This window comes from Cervus elaphus, chromosome 13, assembly GCF_910594005.1.
Source record: "Cervus elaphus chromosome 13, mCerEla1.1, whole genome shotgun sequence".
Taxonomy (NCBI): Eukaryota; Metazoa; Chordata; class Mammalia; order Artiodactyla; family Cervidae; genus Cervus; species Cervus elaphus.
Genome location: NC_057827.1, coordinates 70,729,690 through 70,750,442, shown reverse-complemented (window position 1 = coordinate 70,750,442; position 20,753 = coordinate 70,729,690). Strand labels below are relative to the sequence as shown.

Below are 20,753 nucleotides of genomic sequence, written 5' to 3'. Positions count from 1 at the left end.
CAAGATGTGGTCCAGAGCTGGAAGGAAAAAAACAACTTGTATTGGAGTGAAGGATTTAGCGGCAGCTTTCTAATCTAAGTTGCAGGCTGACCTTGCCGAGTCAGGAGTGTAGCTTTTTACACAGAACAAAGTGATTTCTCTTTCTTCTGAAAAATGCCTGCTCTGGTTGATTGCCCAGAGTGTGCACCCCGTTATAGCAGGACGGGATGAGAAGGTCATCTGGTCAGGAGAAGCACAGTCCTCGGGGGGCAGGGAGGAGAGCTGGGGCCCACTTCCTCCTTCCCTAAGAGCTCACCCTGCCTCGGGGCTCTCTCCTTTCCTCCCCCTTGCTCTGTCATGAAGGGAAATAATTCTCGGGAAACGCCAAGGTCAGTTTCTTCTGGTGTTTCTCACTTCTAGCCCTGCTGCCTGAGGAAGCTGGTCCACACATGTGCTCCTGCATTCTTTCAAATCAACCAAAAGCCATTCTCGGCTGCTTGGAAAAGCTCGCTAGTGTGTGTGAAGCCATACTCTCGGTATGTGGCCTGTTCACCTAATACCCTGTCACAAGAGTCCGGGACTCCAGGGTGTGAGCCGGTGACACCGGGCCCTGCAGAACTTCCTGGGGCTGGCGGGGTCCATGGGAAGCAAGCCGGGTTGGCACCTGCCCAATGTCAGTGAACCCAGATGGCATCCTCAGCTCTAGAAAAGGAGGATTTAGGCCTGGTGGACTCTGAGTCTCTCCAGATGTATAAACCCTTCCCTCTCTGAAATGATACCAAAAGGCCAATTACTTTTCTAAACTGACCACACACTCTGAAGCATTGTTGAATGAGCCGAGTACGGCTTCCAGTTGAGCACAGACCACAGCAGGGTCTCTGCAGGTTCTGCCAGCTGAGAAGGGTTTTCTTCTCCCAGGGGACACAGGGTGGGGGCAGAGGGCATCCCACTGAAGGCAGGGGCTGCCGTGTGGGGAAGGGCTCTGGGGCCTAGAGTCTGCGGAGACGTTCAGTTTTGGAAAACATGCTTCATGCCCGTGGTCTTCCTTCCCTGGGCTGCTCCCAATCTGTTGCCTGAGCAAACAAATGGCTTGGCTTCCTGACACTGAAAATGTGAGTCACCCAGGCCGCTGATGCTGGCGAGCGGTGCCTTTCAGCAGTTAGAAGTCGAAGCAACAATGACGAAGTCAGAAAAAAACCTGCACTGATCACTGCTGTTCAGAGGCTGTGGGATTTGTTTATTGCTCAGAGGCTCCAACTGCATAGACAACCACGTGACAGTTCATGAGTCAGAAAAGGGCTCTGGTTTGAGCTGATGTGAAATAGCAGGATTTAAAAAAATGTACACAACACTGGCTTTCAGATGTTTCAAGTTGTAGAAATCAGTGGGTTGGGCTGAAGGCTTAAAGAGAAATACAAAAGTACAGAAAATAGCTTTCAAATCTCTTTGTTTACGGCGTTGGTTCTGCCAGCCGAGGAAACGACACGACGTGGCCATGCGGCATGGCCCGCTGGGGTCAGCTCCGGCTTTGTCTAAAACAGCTGGATCATCGAATCTCTGGACTTGCCAACACCAACCCATTTCACTGAAAGGGGAAGGGGAGGTTTAGCCTGGGGTGAGGCGGGTGGAGGGGGTGGCCGGACGCAGGGCACCCACCTGCCACTCCGACGTGGTTCTCCACGAACCGGATGTAGCTCTGGGCCTGCGGGGGGAGGTCCTCCCACTTCCGGGCGCCCGTGGTGTCCGCCTTCCACCCCGGCAGCGTCTCATACTCCACCTCCACCTTCTGCAGGATCTCCTGGTTGGCTGTGGACACAGGCCGGGTGAGCCGCGTGCCGCCAATGTCCACGTGGAGACGGGCCTGGGACCCCCAGCCTGGGGTCTGCTTGCCCCAGGGTTCGGGGGCAGAGAAGGCAAGTGGCCCTGCCTGATCTTCTCAGGGCTGGGGGCTGGTTCTGGGACACTGCCTATTCCTCTTCCAGCCCAGGGGACACGGCACCCTGGCCCCAGATTCCAGGGGACACCTCAGCTGAGGAGTTCTGAGGTCCCCGCTTCCAAGGGGATTTGAGGTCCTGCAGTGTTAGGGTTCCTGAAGAATCTTATGTTCCCCTCCCCAGGACAAGGATCACACTTGGTCTGGACTCCCAGCCTCACAGCAGACGCCAACCACCCCTGTGGTCTGAAATTGCTGGAAGGAGCTGTCCACTGCAAGTACACGCCCTGAGTCTCAGTGCTCCCCTGTTGTGTCCTCTCGGAGCTCAGAGTCAGTCGGTCTTGGGGACGCTGGCCGAGAGGACGCACGGGGCTCCCACAGCCAGGAGGCTGCACACACATGCTGGGGGTCAGTGCAGCGGGGGCAGGGGTGGGGTCATCCGTGACCCCAGGCCAGACGCACAGGTAACTGTGAAGCCAGGAAAGCATCCCTGCCTTTATGCTTTTTAGAAGAAGGGACACTCGCTTGGTGACAGAAACTTCAGGGAGGCCTTAGAAAGTCCAACCAGACACATGTGTTTCTTAGGTCAACATCATCTTCCTGTTGGTCCAGCACTTGGAGCGTCCGGAGCCCATGTCTGCTATTTCAGCTGAGTCCCCAGCTCCCGGAGGCGAGCCTTGACCCTGGGGGTTCCCCAGGGTCTTGGGGTCAGGCTGGCCCCTGAGTCCCTCTGAGCCCTCCCCAGAGCGCGGACGCACAGGCCTCCGGTCGGGGTGACAGCCTGCTGCAGACAGAAGTGGGAAGAGTCTCCGACCGGGGCTCCCCCGCGTGACCGACACGCACACGCCGTCCCTTCCGCCCAAGACCTGCGGCCAAGGGCAGGAGGGCGGCGGCGCCCGCACCTGGGAAGTAGGGGATCCGCTTCCCGCCGAGCTTGTACGCCACGCCGACCTTGATCTCGTCCAGGGTGTCCAGGATGTCCAGCTTTGTCAAGGCCAGCCTGCCCAGAGCACAGAGAAGCCGAGGGGCGGTCAGCCACCAACGCTGCTCCCGCCCAGCCCCACCCCTCGCTCCTCCTCTGTTCGCGGGACTAGGACGCAGGATGGCCGAGCCCACGACGGTTAGGTCCGGAGCCCAGCACTGCCCCGTCCCCACGGCCCAGCAGAACAGGGGTCTGGATGGCAGGCTGGGCCCGGCTCAGCGGAGGGTCTGTCAGCATGGACTTGCTCCCTGGCTCCAGGAGAGCTGTCTGCACCGCTTCTGGGAGTGGGACGCCCTCTGGCCTCATGATGTCTCGTTCCCTGTCTGTGCTCAGGAGCCGGTGCAGGGCCGGCCCCAAGGTGCCCTGGACAGCCCTCCCCATCCCCCCCCAGAGGCCTCACTGTGTGGAGGGGTCTCCCCGGGGCGAGGTCGTCCTGTGTGGGGAGGACCGTGGCCCTGAGCTGCAAAGCCCGGCTGCCCTGCTCCTGCGGCGTCTGGGGAGTTGGGGCTGGGTCCCCGGGGGACAGGTGCCCGGGGCGGGCTGGCGGGGGGGGGGGCGCCTCATCACCACCCACGCGGTGAATCCGTTGACCATGTGGGCATATCTCAGGATCATCAGGTCCAGCCAGCCGCAGCGCCGCTTCCTGCCCGTGGTCACGCCCCACTCATGGCCGCGGCTCTGCAGCAGGTCCCCGATCTCCTGCGGGGCGACAGAGAGGGCCCAAGGGCTGCGGGGATGGAGCCTGAGCCGGCTGCCTGCCCCGCCCTCCCACGGCCCCTGAGGACCACCCCTCTTCACGCCCGCTCACCCGCCCCGGGCATGCCTGCCCCAGCTGAGCCTCATGACCGCAGGCCCCGTCCTAGCCCCGTGGGCAGGTGAGGGTGGATCCGCCAGACCCCGCAGCTGCCCTCGAGCGGGCTGTGTGCTTATTTTGTGCTTCTTTCTCCGGGGTTCACAACCCTGCCCAGCACGTCCCCTTCCTGCTCTGGCCCCCACACGCCTGCTCAGGACAGCAGCCTCATGTCCCTCCAGCCTCGCGGGCGCAAGGCTGGGGAGAGGAAGGTGGGGGCCGTCCTGAGCGCCCAGAGACACCCACGGCTGCAGGGCAGTTTGCTGGGTGAGGTGGGGGCGCTGCTCCTGCCCTGCTCTTGCCCGGCTGAGACCAAACCCAGGCTCGCTCGGCCCCAGGAGGAAGGCAGCCTGGGCGCCCAGGCCGGGCCAGAGAGAAGGCTCTCAGGGTCCTTCGTGAGCCAGGGGCTCGGCGGGACAGTCACGTGCTGGGGGGGTGGCCGGGGCTGCGGGCTCGGCATCTTCTCTGCGGCCTCCCCCGCCCCTCCACCAGCTGCCCGCGCGCGTCCCTCGGGGCTGGGGACTCACGTTGATCTGCTCGGTGGGGAAGGCGCCAATGCCCACGCGCGTGGTGTAGGCCTTGACCACGCCGTAGACCTCGCCTATGTTCTGGGGCGGGATGCCCAGGCCGGTGCACACGCCGCCCACCGTGCAGTTGGAGGACGTCACAAAGGGGTAGGTCCCTGCGAGACAGTCAGTCGGGCTGCCACCCGCAGGAAGCCTGGTGCAGGGTCGCCCCAGTGTCCCAGGGGCCATCCAGGGGGCGTGGCCGACGCAGGGTGCTGTGTGTGTGAGCTGGGGGGGGGGGTCCGACTTGGATGGTGGGTGCTTTGCCTGCGCCAGGCAGCCTCGGGGCTGGTGTGTCCCTGGGCCTGGGACGGCGGGGACAGAGGCCCAGGTGGGGCAGTCAGAGCTTCCGGACCCAGCCAGTCTCTTCCTCATCCCCATCTCTCATCCCCCTCCCTCATCCCTGTCATCCCCTTCATCCCCATCCCTCATCCCCACGCATCTCCATGCTTCATCCCCATCCCTCATCCCCTCATCCCCCTCCCTCATCCCCCCTCATCTCCATTCCTCATCCCCCATCCCCATCCCTCATCCCCCTCTGTCATCCCCTCATCCCCCTCCCTCATCCCCCCTCATCTCCATTCCTCATCCCCCATCTCCATCCCTCATCCCCCTCATCCCCTCCCATCTCCATCCCTCATCCCCCATCTCCATCCCTCATTCCCCTCATCCCCTCCCATCTCCATCCCTCATCCCCCATCTCCATCCCTCATCCCCCTCATCCCCATCCCTCATCCCCCATCTCCCTCTCATCCCCCTCAACCCCCTCTCATCCTCCACACCCTCTCTCATCCCCCTCCCCCTCCCTCATCCCCCATCCCCATCCCTCATCCCCCCTGATCGCCCTCATCTCCATCCCTCATCCCCCTCCCTCATCCCCCCGATCCCCCTCCCTCATCCCCCCTCATCCCCCCTCATCTCCATCCCTCATCCCCCCATCCCCATCCCTCATCCCCCATGCCCCCTGATCGCCCTCATCTCCATCCTTCATCCCCCTCATCCCCTCCCTCATCCCCCGATCCCCCTCCCTCATCCCCCCAATCCCCCTCCCTCACCCCCCTCATCCCCATCCCTCATCCCCAACCTAGCCTCTCTTCTCCCCTCCTGGCTGAAGTTACGGGCAGAGGGCAGTATGACTGTTTCCAGAGCACAGAGGGCCGCTTGGGTGGAAGGCGAGCCCACCACAGCTGTCTCCTCGGCAGACAGAAAAGGCAGGGCTCGTGGGGCTCTGGATGGGGACGTACCGAAGTCAATGTCAAGGAGGGCTGCGTTGGCGCCCTCCACAAGGATCTTCTTGGGGGGGCCGTGGAGCGCCTCGTACATGAAATAAACGCCGTCTCGGACCATGGGGCGGATCCGCTCGGCGAAGCCCTGGGAGAAGGGGCCAGGATGCAAGAAGGGGGTCCACCCAGCTCTGGCCTCCTCCCCACAGCCTCTGTCTTCCAGCAAACTCCTGCCCAGCGAGGATGTCTGCACACATCCCTGTGGGTCCATCCCGTCTACATCTAGAGCCCCAGACGAGGCTGGAGGAGCTGGGGTCCGGCCCTGGAGGTTTCCAGAAGGGTTCCGTGTGGACGTCCTCCTGTCTCCCGCCCGCTCCATCCCTCTAGCAGTGAGCTGGGACGCCGGGTGCTCAGCTCTACCTTGAGCCTTTTGAGTTGACCTTCCACGTCAATTTCCAAACTGGGGAACATGGACTGGTGCTGCTGCGCCAGGTTCTTGAACCTGCGGAAGCGACAGTGATGGCCACCCCGCCTCCCCGGAGCCCCGCGCCCGCCTCCCTGGCCCGGCCTCCCCCAGCCCAGGGCCGGGAACGGGTCAGATACCGGGTGGAGAACTCGTCGAAGTCGGACAGGAGGTCGCAGATGCGGAGGCCGGTGCGGGCAGCCTTGGACGAGTAGGCTGGCCCGATCCCCTTCCGGGTGGTGCCAATGCTGGAAGACAGGCCAAGGGCCATGAGCCAGGGGGGCCCAGGCGGGCCTGCCGGAACTGGGGGAGGAGCCTGGGAACCTGGGGCCCCCCGGCCAGCCCTCAGCGTCCACCCCCATAAACCAAGATCGAGCCGGGCGATGCCCGAGGGCCCTTCCCAGCCACAGCCCTGGGGGCTGGGTGGCCGTGGGAACCCCTGGATGCCTCTGACAGCCAGCTCCCGAGACCGGGAGCTGCGGGGGCAGCACATGGGTCCAAGTCCCGGCCCTGCCTCTCCTGTGGCCCCCCGAGGCCCAGTGACCGGCGGTGCCCTTCCTGGCTCGGCTGCCTTCTGCCTGGCACTGAGGCTGCTGCCCTGGGCACCTGCCATCTCCTCAGAACTGCACCCTAGCAGGGCCACGCTGTGCCCACTGCCCACGGCAGCCCAGCCCAGGCCAGCGAGCGGGGACGCCCAGTGTCGCCCCGTGTGTGTGGCCGAGCCCTGTGTGTGCGCGTGCATGCTTGTGAGTGCCTGTTCACATGTGAGCGTGTGTGCACTTGCATGTGAGCGCGTGCTGTGGGTGCATGTGTGTCCCTCTGTATGAGTGTGCACGGCAGTGGTGTAATCTGTGCACATGCGCGCACTGGTGTGTGTGTGTGTGCACACATGTGTGAGAAGCAGGATTCTGGTCTGCGTCACTCCCGTCCCGGCTCTGACACTGTCCCTGGCCCACTGCAGTGAACGTCTCTGGAGAACCAGTGATGGGCCATCGCGGGCAGGCTTTGGCGCCCGGTGGAGCTGCGGTCAAGGCTGGCCTGGGACTCCAGCAGGGGCGGGGGGGCGCGGCAGGTGACGGACGGCACGGGCGCTCCCGGGGGTGACCCCGGGGAGGACCGCACGGCCCCGGGGAGAGGCGGCTCGCCTGGGCTTCGGGGCTGGGGAGGCGTAGGGTGAGCTGACGGATGCTGTCCTCGGGGCTCCTGGTGGACGCACGGCACCCCCCACCCGACATGCTCCCAGCTCTCCGGCTGCGGACTCGAGGCCCGGGGGCAGCGCAGACGCCACTCACTTCTTGCCCTCCTGGGCCTGCCGCTGCACCTCCTGGAGCCCATCCACTGCCTGGTGAAAGTCGAACACTGCCGGGCGGGCAGGCGGGAGAGACAGATAGTTACGGGGCTTCTGGGGACACCACGGGCCCCTCCCCCGGGCCTCAGTTTCCCCATCTCCCTGTGCTGGCAGTCATCCGGACCCGGCACCCCCAGGAGCCCTCAGAGAAGGCCTGGGGGGGGCGCCCGGGGTCACTTGTTCACAGGCGGGCGGGGAAGCCCTGGGACTCACCGAGGTGGGCCCGGTCAGAGATGACGAGCCTCTTCTCCCAGTCCTTCAGGCCTGTGGACACAGCACGCGGTCGGCGATGGGCCTGCCCCTGGGGACCTGGGGACATCCACCCGCGTCCCCACGGGCGGCTGTCTCTCACGGGCTCCATCCCGGCGCCTCCCCAAGCCCACGTTCCAGGGCCAGGGCCCGCTGGCTCCTCTCGTGCCTGTGCTGAGCCTGGGACCCGAGGCGGAGGCTCTGCTTCCTCCAGGGCACCTCAGGGCTGTGTGTCGCCCACCTGCCTCTCGACAACCACCGGGGACCCACCTGCCCACATGCCTGGCCGGCGGCCTTGGTCACTGCCTGCCCGCCTCCTGCCCCTGACCAGCCCCCAGGGACCACCCATTCCCTGCAGGGATGTCGGCCCAACCGCCCCCAGTCTCGGGACATCAGGGTCAAAGTCCTGGAGAGCCTGAGTCTGCAACTCCTGGTGTCACCGGTCCCCGGTGTCATGAAAGCTCGCCTGTGACATCGAGGCTGTGGCCTGAAGCCAAATTCTGGGGCCCCTGGACTGCCTGCTTGCTCTCAGGCTTCCGGTGTGAGCAGGGCCAGCAGGCCCAGGTGGAGCGGCTCTGCCAGGACACGGACCTACCTTTCTTCTCGTTCTTCTCTGCTTCTTCAAACAAGCCCGGCAAGTGGACAACCACTCCGTTGCCTGCGACACAAGGACATGAGATTGAGCTGGGTCACAGACAGAGGGACTTTACACTTAAAACTCTGTGAAATTCACGCCCTCATGCTGACAGCTGCATCGTTCATGATGGCTAAGACGGGGAAACAATCCGGCAGTCTGTCAGTGGACATCAATGACGGATAAAGAAAATGTGGCCCAACCGCATGGCGGGATTATTATACAGCCATGAAAAGGAAGGGAATGCTGCCACAGGCTGCCACACGGAAGAACTTCAAATACACTACATAAAGTGTGGAAGTGTTCATTGCTCAGTCGTGTCTGACTCTTTGTGACCCCATGGACTACAGCCCGCCAGGCTCCTCTGTCTATGGAATTCTCCAGGCAAGAATACTGGAGTGGGTAACTAGTCCCTTCTCCAGGGGATCTTCCCCACCCAGGGATTGAACCTGGGTCTCCTGCCTGGCAGGGCGGATGCTTTACCGTCTGAGCCACCAGGGAAGCCCCCCTGTGAAATAAATAATAAATAAATGAAGTGAAGTAAGGCAGACACTAAAGGACATTCTTGTGCGACCCCGTTGTACGAGGTTCCTGCAGGAGTCAGACCCGCAAGGACAGAAGGCAGGGCGCTGGCGCCCAGGGGCGAGGGGAGGGAAGGGGAGTGAGAGTTCAGGGCAGACAGAGTTTCTGTTTAGGGAGAAGACAGAGCTCTGCAGACGGACACGGTGATGCTGCCTGACAACACGGATGTTCTCGAGGCTACTGAACTGGACGGTTAAAAATGGTTAAGATGGAAACATTTTTTTTGCCATGAGAAGGAGCTTAATAATCCTCATTAAGATGCTAAATTCCCAGGATGCAATTCGGAAGAAATAGGTGGTTAAATTGCACGCTGGGCCAACGTTCCCTGATCGTCACATAGCTCGCTGTCAGCTGTGTGGTGGGTCCGGGTCAGCTCAGATGTGGTCAACTCAGACGTGCCTGTCCCCTCTCCAGACTCAGCTGTCAGGCGACCGCTGAGCTGCCCAGGGCTTCTGAGAAGACTCCACATTTCAAAAAAAAATCAGTGCACCGATCTGGGGTTGCCAACTGTTTTGCCATGAAAGGGCATTTACAAAAAAGCTGTGTGGCCACTGTTTCATAAAATAGAGGGAATCTGAATACGCAGAGAGGAAGTATGGCATAAAATTTAGAAGGAAATATGTGGATTTACATAAAATTTTGTTTTATGAAAGATGGAACGTTTATATTATGTGTACTCTATCACAATAAAAAATGACCCAAACAAAAGCCTTCATTTACAGAGACAGCAGATGGGCGGCTGCTGGGGGAGGCCTTCAGGAGGGCGAAGGTATTCCAGAACTGAGCCGGACGGATGCACCCTCCTGCCCTCGCGGGGCGCATTTCATGGTACGTAAGTTACACCTCAATGGAGCCATCGTGCTTGATTTACACGGCACAGAAACGGGAAAGCAGGCAGCGTGGAGAAACAGCCTCCAGCTGTTTGGTCTCGGGAGCCAGGCCTCCCCATCCCCGTAAAACTAAAGGGGGGTCTGCAGAGGGCGGGTGCCAAGCCCAGGCAAGGAGGCGGCTCGCCACGGCCACGAGCTCAGCAGGGGCCCAGGCTGAAGCCAAGGCTGCCCCTTCCTCTGAGACCAAAGCCCGCCGGGTGGGGCCCCCACAGCCTTCCCGGAGGGCACGTCCCCTGGGTGCCGGGATTGGCGGAGGGAGACGGGACACAGGTCCAGACAGGAGTTGCTCAGAGGCAGCCGGTCACATCGAGCACGAAAGGTCATCTAAATGCCACGAGACCCGAGATGGCCAGGGGTCAGGGCCTGGTGGGGGCCGCGTGAGCGCCCACACCTCCCACCCTTGCCAAGGGGCTCCCATCAGTGGCTGGCCGGGCTGACCCTGCTCATGCTCCCGGCTCCTGGGACACCAGGCAGACCCCCTCTCCCCTCCTCACAGCGAGTGGTGCCTCCTTGGCCAGGTTCCCACCCAGTGGTGCCCAGCAGCCTCCTGGGGCAGAGACTTGGCCCCTGGGTGCGGGGTCCCAGGGGCGCTGGGGTCCTCACCCTCCACCGGGGCCCAGTCCACACCCACGGAGAAGCCCATGGGTCACCGCCCCTTCCTGCTCAGCCTGACCGCCCACCGCCTGGCAGGCCCACTGCCGCTGTAGCGTCCCTGGGCTCACACCCAGGGCTGGACCCGCGCCACCAGCGGGCACACGCTCGCGGTGCCAGCCCTGCTTCCTGGGGGGGCGGGGCAGTGAGCCACGTGTGTGGCCCTGCTCAGCCGTGGAAAGAGCCGGAAGGGAAGGTCCCCGAAGTTCCCGGAGGGTTGGGCAGGAGAGGGTGACGGGAAGGGGTGGGGGAGAGGGGCTGCCCAGGGGCTGGAGGAGGGCGGGGGACAGCTGCCCACAGAGAGCCCCACGCAGACCCACAGGGAGCCAGGCCCACACCGTTCACACACTCACCCACGGTCATCACACGCGCACACACTCTCACAGGCATGCACACACGCACACAGACTCACACACGTGACACCCACACTTGCATACACACGCATGCACACGCACACGCTCACTCACACACATGCCTACAGGCTTGCACACACACACACACCTGGGGAGTCTGAGCACTCTGGGGAGCCTCCTGCACCCTCCATCCATCCCTCCGTCCCAGGCGTGGGGAGAAGGGGGTCCTGGGCTCCAACCCGGGCGCTGAGGGGGGGCCCCCAGATCAGAGGCCTCTGCGAGGGTCCCCGTGGGGCTGGAACCTTGACCCTCCGGGCCCAGCCCCGCGCCCCGCTGTGTCCAGTCTGCGTGTGGACCCCCGGGCTCGATGACGTCCAGGCCTGTCCTGCTCACACCCAAGGGCTCGCAGGGCCGCGGCGGGGGTGGACACTCACCGATGAAGGACACAGCCTTGGTGTTGATGATGCCGCTGGGCAGCAGGTGGAAGTCGTACTCCTTGCCGTCCACCACCACGGTGTGGCCAGCATTGTTGCCCCCCTGGGGACAGAAACCGGATCAGCATCCACCCCGGGAGGCCTGCCCGGCACCTGGCTTGCTGGGGTAGCTCAAAGGCAGGCGCTCAGGAGCCCCGCCCCAGCCCCAGGCTGCCCGGGTGGCAGGAGTGTGAGACGCCATCCCTGCTGGGACGTGGGGAGCCTGGCCCCGTGGCTGCCTCCGATGCGTGTCTGGGGTTCCAGGGCCTGGCCAGGGCACTGGGTCCAAGAGGCAGGCTGGCCCCCACACCCAGGACCGCCTTGGGCTGACGCTCCGGGGAGGCCCGCTCAGTGTAGCCCCTGAAGCCTCCACGGGCTCAGAGCCCTGCCTGCCCATGCACGACTCCCTCTGGGGTTCCTCCTCTGACGCAGGGATGATGTGGGGAGCACAGATTCAGGCCCCGCTGCCACACAGCCTGAACTCCGGGGGCCAGACGGCGGGCAGGCGGCACAGCCTTTCTGGGACCAGGAGCCAGAGTGCAACAGCAGGTCCTCCCGTGGGCCTGCGCCTCCCGTCTGGGAAGAGGGAAAAGCCATCCTGAGGCCCACTGGGGTGGGAGGGGGAGCCAGGAGGAGGCCCCACTCAGGAGGGAAGCCAGCCTCCAGCCCCAGGTCTGCGCACTAGAGGCCAGTGCAGGCCCCAACGTGGGGCCCTGGAGTCAGTGAGCAGGGCCCGGGGAGGGGACGGGCCCCTGGCTGCTGCCCAGGTCAGGGGGCCTTGGAGCCCCGCCAGCCCCACCTCCTGCAAAGGCACGCGCGTATCTGTGGGGCCCCTCCATGGCTGGGCCGCTGCCCCCCACGCCCCGCTGTCCTCCTGGCTGGCAGAGGAGGCGATGGCCACTGGCTGTGAGGGTTTCAGCACCCATGCCCCTCAGGACCCAGCAGAGAGACGGGTCCCGAATGCACGTGGTCGCTCCCTGCCTGGCCAGGCCTGGCCGAACGAGGGCCGTGTCCTCCCCCAGGGGCACCTACACCTCCCATCTCCCCCACGGAAACGGCCCAGGCGGGGGTCAGGGGGAGACCCGGCCCTGGACCTCACTTCACACTCGGGCAAGTTTAAGGAGAGCGGCCGGAGCCCGACCTCCCCTCAACGCCCCTTTCCCAGCCTCCGTCCCAGCTGCCCCCGACGGCCCTGCAGACACCGAGTGTTCCGTGTGTCACGCGCATATGCGGAGGCCTGTCTGGAATGACCCCGGGGTTGGAGGGCGGGGGCAGGTTTGCCTCTCACTGACCCCTGGGGTCACTGGGGTCCTGGTGTGTGTCCTAGGGCCCCTCCTGCACGACTGGGCCCTGTCCCACAGCCCACTCACCCTGGAGGCCGGCCTGCCGCCCCCGGGTGCCTGAGCCCGGTGCTCCCTGTGGGAACCGACCACAGGCTCCGAGCCGCCGACGGCGGGCAGGGGGCGCGGGGCATGCTGGGGGGTGCTGGGGACCAAGGAGGGGCCCACAAGCAGAGGCGGCACAGAGCCGGGCCGCAGGGCCTCAGGATGGAGCCAGCTGGCAGTGAAGCGGGTGGGTGGGCCACCAAGTAAGGGACCCCAGGGGGGCTGCTGGAGCGGAGGGCGCAATGCTGACCAGATGCGGCAGGGGAGAGGGGTGCGGGGGGAGAGGCGGTGGGCTCAGCCTTGAACATCTGAGGCACTGTGACTGAGGGCCTGGGTTTTGGGGTCACGGGGCCCCCCCAGAGGCCCCATCCTTACTCTGCCCTTGCCTCGGGACACGTGCAGTGCCTCCCCGCACACGAGGTTCTCTGTGCAGTTCATGCCCACCGTCCCCTTGGCCACTGTAGGTGGGGCAGCCTGGCGGAGGGGTGGGGGGACCCGAGGTCCCAGGAAAGGAGCTTGGAGCGAGACCGGGCGGCAGGCCGACGGCCTCCCCGCAGACACTCTCCCTGTGAGCCAGAACCGCCCCCAGCTGCGTCCTGCCTGTGGTGGCGGGGGCCCAGACACCCCGCTCCCCTCCCCTGTTCTCAAGTGCCCAGCGCCAGCGTCAGCTGGGCCGAGCGCACCCTACCTTTGTTTGGGGTAAACACCAGTGCCTAGGAACAGGCGCAGGCCGCCGTGGGTCCGTGGGCAGCAAAGGAACCCCGCCGGCTACAGGGCCCAGGCATCAGGCCACGGTCCACTCCCAGGGGTGTGAGCCAGCCCTGGACGTTGAGCCTGGGACCCACTGACCTGAGGGCGCCCCTCCCGGCAGCTCTGCAGAGGTCCAGGCAACCGTCCCAGAGACCCCCGTCTGCCCTCTCCCGGGGTGCGTGTGAGGTTAGGGCAGGGATATACCACCCCCGACTCTTAACGCCCCAGCCCTGCTGTGGTCTGCAGTCCACAGGCCGGGAGAGCTGCGGGGCATGGCTGGGAAAAGCCACCTAGAGGGACAGCTGGTTCAGAGTCCCAGCTCCAGCCTGGCGGCCCCCTCAGGGCCTTCACCCCCGGGCTGCGCTGTCTGCCTGTCCCCCCAGGTGGACAGGCTCTGGAGGATCCGGAGTGACTGGGAGCCGGCCTCACTCCTTTCATGTTGGGGGCTCCCTCGGGACTCTGCCCCCCTCCAGGCTCTCCCCTCCGTGATGGGGCCTTGGGGCAGGCACAGCCAGCTCAGAGTCCCCAGGGACGCAGACGCCGCCCCCACAGCCTGGCCGGGCACTCAAAGTCCCCAGTGGATGCCACCAGGTGCCGCCCGGGCAGGAGGAATCTAAGCAAGTGGGGCTTTCTCGCTCACGGACACAGGAACGGGACCAAGGCCAAGGACGGCCCACTCCGAGATCTGACCAGCCTCTGTCTCTGCAGGCGTCCTGCCAGCCCACCCTCTTTGGAGCCAGCGCAGAGTGGACGAAGAAGGCACAGCGAGTGGGTGCGGGGCGGCAGGTCTCCGAGGCTGTGACTCTGCTCCCTGCCCTGGGCGTGGCCGCGGGCGGAGCCTCTGGGCGTGGCCGCGGGCGGAGGTGGAGCCTCTGGGCGGCCACGGAGAAGTGGGTTTTCTCAGGATCGTGCCCAGCAGGCAGCAGCCAGGGGTCTGCCCTTGGGGTGGAGAGCCTTATGAACTGCCCCCACCCCCACCGTGGCCTGGGTGAAAGCGTGGAGGTCGCGCGCCCAGGCAGTCCTCGCGCGCCTCTTTCTGGGTGTCTGCTCTGCGGGACCCTACCATTGGTTCACCCCAAACAACTGCTCTGCATGTGAGGCACCGGAGTGAGGCCTAGAAGGAGGAGGGCAGGGCCCCCAGGTGGGTGCACAGGTCTTCCCTGCCCAGGGCCACGACTGCCCAGGTGACCCTGTGGAGACTGTCCCCCTGGAGCCTCTGGTGGGGGACAGGTGTCATCAGAGGGTGCACACCCGCAGGCACCACCGGTGGTCTCCCCCACAGCCCCCGACCCGGGAGGCTCCTGGACCGGCCTGGGGTTCCAGGCGGGGGGCATTCCCGGTCTCTCTCCCAGGGAGAGAGATCCCAGAGCACCAACAAGCCACAGGATATGGCCACTTACCCCGCATGAGTGAGACCACCATGCCCTTGGTCACAGCTCCCGGGAGCTGAGGGCGCCCACCCGGGCATCCTGCCCTGGACTCCTGCACCGAGCCGCCTCCCTGCCCTTGGAGGGGAGAATTGTATATAAATCCTGCCCGGGGCGCCCTGAGGCCTCAGGGCCGTGGGTGGGCCCAAAGCCTGCTGAAGGTAACTCTGGAAACGAAGGGACAGGGCGTGACCGGGGCCCTGACAGGCAGGCCAGGCGCGTGGGCTCTCGGGCTCCCATCTGGGCGGCGGGAGCGGGGACGTCAAACAGCAGGAAGGATGCCCGCGGGCACCGCAAGAGAAAGCCCGGCGCAGGGGCGGGGTCTTCCAGGGAGTGGGCGGAGCTCGCGGCCCGAGGCCGAGGCCGGCAAAGGGCGGAGGGAGCCCGAGGCGTCTCTGGGGTCGCGTAGCTGCAGAGGGACCTGCGCCAGGAAGAGGGAAGGGGCGTTGGGCGGGGGGTGAGGGGAGAAGGGAGCCCGGGGGCCGCGGGCCCGGAGCAGCCCCCGGACCTGCGCCCAGGCTGCAGGGGGCCTCCCGACGCTGGGGGAAGGTCGGGCGCCACGCACACGGGGAGGGGGAGGCAAACAGAACAGCAGGGGTCTAAGGCCCAGTCTCTGGACCCTAAGGAAGGTCTTTGGGGTCTTGGGGTGCATGCTGACCACGGGCTCCAAACCACTGAGATGGGGTGAATTGAGGGTGACCACTGGGGGCGCCTCTGGGTAGGTGGAAAGTGAGTTCCCATAAACCAGGCAGCCAAAGGGGCGGAGGGCTTCCCAGGTGGAACGAAGCCGAGAGGGAAGACCGGACTGCGGACGGCGGGCGGGGTGGGGGGGCAGCAGCAGGACCAGAGTCGGGGCCCTGGGCGGCCACCGGGGTCGTGGCTGCCGCTCGGGATGACCCCAGGCCCAGGTGACAGGCCAGGCGACCCTTCTGGTCACTGGGGCTGGCTGGCTTCAGCCCTTCTAGACAGCCACCCAGTCAGGGCTGGACCCCAGCCCACCCTGCCCCCTACACGTGACTCTGCGGCCAGCTGCCCACTGCCCTGGCCCCTCGCTCTGAGCTGGACCCAGATCTGGGGCCAAGTGCTGTGTGAAGGCCAAGATGCTGGGCTCCAGGCAAAAGTAGTCCTCCCGGGGTGCGGGCTGGACCCTCCCTGCTCCAGCCGGAGCCCAGCACTGGTGCCAGGCAGGTGTGGCACGCGGGAGGACCCATATGTGCCGCTTATTCCGAGGGCTCAGCGGCTCTGGTCCCGTTTCCCCGCCTCACCAGTTTGTTCAGAGGGTGGAGGGGAGAAGTCAGGGTGGGCTCCCAGGTCAGCTGGAGGACTGGATCTCAGGGAGAAGCTGGGTCAGGGAGAGGATGCCTGGTGGGCGCCTGCTTGGGTGGGGGGCTCCAGGCGGCTCTGCCCTTGCTTGGTCCCGTCACGGCTCTCACAAGCGTCGGGTGAGGGCAGGGCCCGGCCTGCCCACCCAGGTGGCAGGGCAGGGAAGGCCTCCCTCCAGAACCGCGTCAACAGCGGGGAGCCTGGTGGTTCCAAGGCGAGGGCCCTCATGGACACCTGCCAAGTCCCGAGGTCACTTCGAGGAGGGCGGGTGAGGCTGGCCAGAGTGGGCAGGTCACACAGAGGGCCCTGAGCATCACGGCTGGAGCAGGCAGGCCCCTCAAGGGGATGTGCAGCAGACGAACCCTGCGACCAGCCCAGGGGCCCGGGGAGGGGGTGTGGACTTGCTCACTGTGGCTGAGGGGCTGACTGTGGGAGGCTCCCGCCATCCCAGGAGGCACCTTCCAGGAGCCCACAGTCAGCCTGTGAGCAGCGTCTGCCCCCGCGGGCGTGCTGGCCCCCCTGGCGGCGCTGAGTGCTGGGCCTCGCCTGGCGGGAGCTCAGGCATGAGGTGCCCAGAGGGCGTCCCTTCCTCACTTCTGGCAGCTTCTCCGCAAGGGGCTGTGAGCCTCAGCAGCAGTGCACCCCTCCAGGCCGACCCTTCTGCACCCCGAGCTGTAAGTCAGCCACAGCAGCCAGCGCAGCACAGCCCGAGGGGTGCAGGAGACGGCAGATGGGTGCAGAGAGCAGTCCGCAGTGGGCACAGGCCCTGCCCGGGGCCCTCGGGGGACAGAGCTTGCGTCTGGCGTCCTGGGTGGCACCACCAGCCTCGGGGTCACCCTGGCCAGAAGACCCAGGCTCCTCCCTCTTCTCCTTCGGGTCCCGGCCCGCAGTCCTGCCCGGGTCTCTGCCCCGGCTTGACTGACCCTCCTCCGCTCAGAGAGGCCATGCCGGCTCCCACTCTGGGTTCCGGCGGCAGCCTCCTCCCGCACACTGACCCCTTGTGGTCAGCCAGCTTCTGTCCCAGCCCCAGACAGAAGGAGGAAGCGCGGAGTCTGGGTGGCCTCCAAGCCACTGGGGACCTGGGGTCCCCGCCTCGCCCCCCACACTGCCCGCCCCGGTGTCACACCCATGGCACACCCCACCCCCTGAGGATCGGGTGTCCCCAACTCAGCGACTTGTATTTATAGCTCTGCCCCTGGCCCACGGCCCTGGGGGTGGGGCCGGCGAGGAAGGCGGGGTCCCTGGGGGAGGGTGGGGGAGGGAAGACGGTCTGCCCCGAGTGGGTGGGGGTGACGACTGGGGAGGGTGTCCCGGGAGGGAAGGCGTCCAAGGGGCGTGTTGGGGAGGGCAGGAGGGCAGGGAGGGCAGGGTCCGTCTGGATCGGGGTGGGGGGGCCTCCCTGGGCGGGTGGGGGAGGGGCCCGGCGCCCGGCCCGCACCTGGCAGCGGCTGATGATGTCGGCGTCCGTAGCCAGCAGGTCCACCACCTTGCCTTTGCCCTCGTCCCCCCACTGCGCGCCCAGCACCACGGTCACCCGGGAGCCGGTGGTCGCCGCCTCGTGCTGCAGCCGCCCCCGCTTGACGCCGCCCGCGCTGGGGGGCCGATCGTTAGAGGCTCGGGTCCCGGACATGCTGGCTCGGCTCGTCCTCTGCGCTGGGCCGCGCGAGAGCCCGCCGCACCCGCGCGCCGCGCCATTAAAAGGAGCCGGCCCGGGGCGGGGGGCGGGGCCGGGGCGGGCTCTCGGGCGCCGTGACGCACCGCCTAGACCTCGGGGCCGCCGGTCCCGCCCCCGCCGCCACCGGGGGCCCGCTGGGGCCGCGCGCCCGGCCGCGGGGCTCGCGGGCCGGAGGCGCGCTCCGGGGTCCCTCCCGCGCTGCCAAGCTGGAGCGACCCGGGCATGCTCCTGGGGGCGATTGCACTCGTCCTCCCCGTGGCGGGGCCTGGGCCCGGCGAACCCACATTCGGGGGTCCAGAAACCGCGGGGGTCCCCTCCAGGGCAGGAGTGCAATTGGCCCAAAGGGAGCTGCGTCTCTGCGTTCCACGCGGGGCGCTCTGGGCGCGCACCTGCCCCACCGTGAACCCGGGACCCCGTCCTGGCGCGGGCGCCCTCTGGTGGCCACAGAGAGGACAGCCCGTCCCCTCGTCCACCTGCTCAGACGGGGACCCCCATTGCCTGTCACAGCAGACGGGCTCCATCCATCCAGGAGTGCGGCTGCCCTCCAGCTGCCCTCGGTTCTCAGGGCTCTGAGTCCAGGGAGAATCAACGGTGTTCTCAGGTCACCTGGCCGGCACAGCAGAGGGCGGCCACAGTGCTCACTGGCCACAGTGGGTCTCTTGGAGACCCCACCCCAAAACTTCCTTCCTGCTCCGCCTGTGCTGAGACTGGGGGCCCAGAGACGGTGCACGTGGTCTGCTGGGCTCCCGTGTTCCCGGCTGAGTGCACGGCCTGCCCAACCCTGCAGCCCGCACACCCTAGGTGGACTTGGGCTTGGACATGACTGGCCCTATAAGTCATAGAAATGCCCGGGTAGGCCCCTGGGGGTAGGGGTGGTCTATGAGGCCCGTGCCTCGGAGCTGGGAGCCATTACCTCTAGTTCCTTTCCTGGGGGACTCTTGTTACGGAGGAGCCCGGAGTCTGCCCGCTGGCCTCTGCCCAGTGCTCAGAGAGCCTCTGAGCTCCCTGGGCTCCCAGGCCCGAGGCAGGGGGAGACCAGACACTCCCTGCCAGGTCCTGTCACAGCCTCGTGGGGGGTCAGGGATTCTAGCGGGGGGGGGGGGCAGTGGGCTGCGCCGCACCCCATCCTCCCCCTCTCTCCTCCCTCCCCAGCCTCATCCCCTGGGCTCCTGGGCAGAGCCAGGCTCCGACCCTGGGCAGGTCGCTTGGCCGCTGTGTCTGAGTCCGTTTTGTCTCACACGGGGACACCACGGGTTACAAGTCGGGTGCCAGGCCTCCCTCGGGGACAGTGACAGGACGGGCAGTGCTCCTCCCCCCCCCCCCAGCCCCCGGGCACCGGCTCTGGGATCTGCCGGAGCAGCGGCAGGCGGGCTGCGTGCAGAGCTGCGGAAGCTGAGGGTGGGCGAGCCGCGGGGTGTGGCCGGGGGCGCGGCTGGGGGCGCAGGGTTTCGGGGAGTCAGGGAGTGGAGGAGGGCTGTGTCCCTGCTGAGGAGGCGGGACTGGGGCAGGCAGGACTGAGGGTGGGCGGGGCGGGAGGGGTGGGGGTCTCCTCTTTGTCTCCGGATATGTGGGTGGAGCCTCAGGATGCCCACCCCGAGTCTGGAGAGGGCTCTGCTGACGTCACCTCTAGCGGGGAAGCGGTGGGGTGCTTCCCTGTCTGTCGCGGGTGCTGAAGGGCCTGCGGGGGCTGCCGCCCAGAGCCCTGACCAGGGGAGACCCGGGGCTCCGGGCCAGCAGGTGTGAGATGGAGGCCTGGGGGGGGCCAGGGGAATGCCATGGGGGTTCAGACAGGCTCCAGAGCCAGGTGCTGGCTGAGGCACCCGCTCCCCCAGGCCCCGGTCTATAAATAGCCAGCATGCCTGGGGGAGGGCGGGGGGAGTTGGGCTTTTCTATAAACAGCCCTGTCCAGGCCCGGCAGCTGGGGCCGGGCCAGTCACACGGCCCAGCCGGAATTAGAACGTTCCCCAGCAGAAGCCCTGCAGGCAGCGGGCCTGTCCCCAAAGCAGGGGCAGCACAGGGCTCGGGGCTTGGGGGGCTCCCTGTGTGACCTCACTGCACACCGCACACGGTGTCCCAGGACGCAGACCTCTGAACCTGAAACAGGACAGGAATGAAGGCTGGTGCAGACGCTTTGGAACACAGTTTGGCAGTTTCTTAAAAAGTTGAATATAAAACTTGGCATATGACCCAGCCATTCTTGTCCTAGGAATCTGCCCCAGAGCAATGAAGACAGACTTGCAGAACACAGACACTCTCAGCGGCGTGGCTCAGAGCCCTGCGCGGCCGCCCGAGTGTCCACGGACAGGAGGATGGACGGACAGAATGTGGTCTGTCCACAGAACGGACAGACGGAATGAGGTCTGTGTAGACCAGACGTCACTCAGCCACATGAAGGAATGGGGTCCTGACGCACTGTGCAGCTGAGTCTCCAGGTCACGCTAGGTGAAGCCAGCCCATCGTAGAAAGCCACGTACTGTCTGATTCCACTCAAGTGAAATGTCGACGGAAGGTCAACCCATAGCAACAGAAGGCAGTGCAGTGGCTGCCGGGGCCGTGGGGAGGGAGAATGCGGGAGCTTCAGGGGGAGGACGGAAATATTCCAAAAGTAGATCGTGACAACTGCAGAACCTTGTGAATCTGCTGACAGGGCAGCTGCATCACACACACTCACAGTGGGCAACGTCTACACGTATACGTTATGGCCCCACGGGGCCATGCTCGTCTCACCACGGTGCTGGCGTCTGCTTGCCGTCTGCCCTGCCCCTCTCCCAGGTGCTCTGTGGGGGCAAGGAGGGCCCCTCGGGCCAACCCCACCCCCCTCCATCCGCCTATCCACGCAGCCATCTTCCTGCTAATGCAGCCACCCACCCATCCATCCACCTGTCTCTCACTCTTTCCACCTGTCTATTCCTCTCTTCCTCTACCCACCTGTCCACCCATCCACCCATCTGTCCATCCACCCACCCATCTGTCCATCATCCATTCACCCACCCGTCTGTCATCCATCCACCCACCCA

The 20,753-nt window shown here is 65.6% G+C and overlaps 1 protein-coding gene across 1 annotated transcript; it reads right to left on the bottom strand.

Annotated features, from left to right (window-relative positions):
- Window positions 1-1,190: 1,190 nt before the first annotated feature.
- ADSS1 (adenylosuccinate synthase 1) lies at window positions 1,191-17,781 on the bottom strand. The gene is made up of 13 exons (XM_043922078.1): window positions 17,500-17,781; window positions 11,138-11,240; window positions 8,189-8,251; window positions 7,558-7,608; window positions 7,289-7,355; window positions 6,137-6,244; window positions 5,954-6,035; window positions 5,555-5,681; window positions 4,272-4,426; window positions 3,469-3,593; window positions 2,815-2,912; window positions 1,636-1,785; window positions 1,191-1,564 (listed from the first exon to the last, which is right to left on the bottom strand). Exons 1-13 carry the CDS (start codon window positions 17,689-17,691, stop codon window positions 1,512-1,514), a joined length of 1,374 nt encoding a protein of 457 aa, XP_043778013.1. The 5' UTR covers window positions 17,692-17,781; the 3' UTR covers window positions 1,191-1,511.
- Between the last annotated feature and the right edge of the window lie 2,972 nt (window positions 17,782-20,753).

Coding starts and splice junctions, on each gene's coding strand:
- ADSS1 (XM_043922078.1), bottom strand. CDS start 17,691: ATGTCCGGGACCCGAGCCTCTAACGATCGGCCCCCCAGCGCGGGCGGC. Junction 7,356..7,557: donor CTCTGACCGGGCCCACCTCG/GTGAGTCCCAGG, acceptor CCCGCCCGGCAG/TGTTCGACTTTCACCAGGCA. Junction 3,594..4,271: donor TCCCCACCGAGCAGATCAAC/GTGAGTCCCCAG, acceptor GTCGCCCCGCAG/GAGATCGGGGACCTGCTGCA.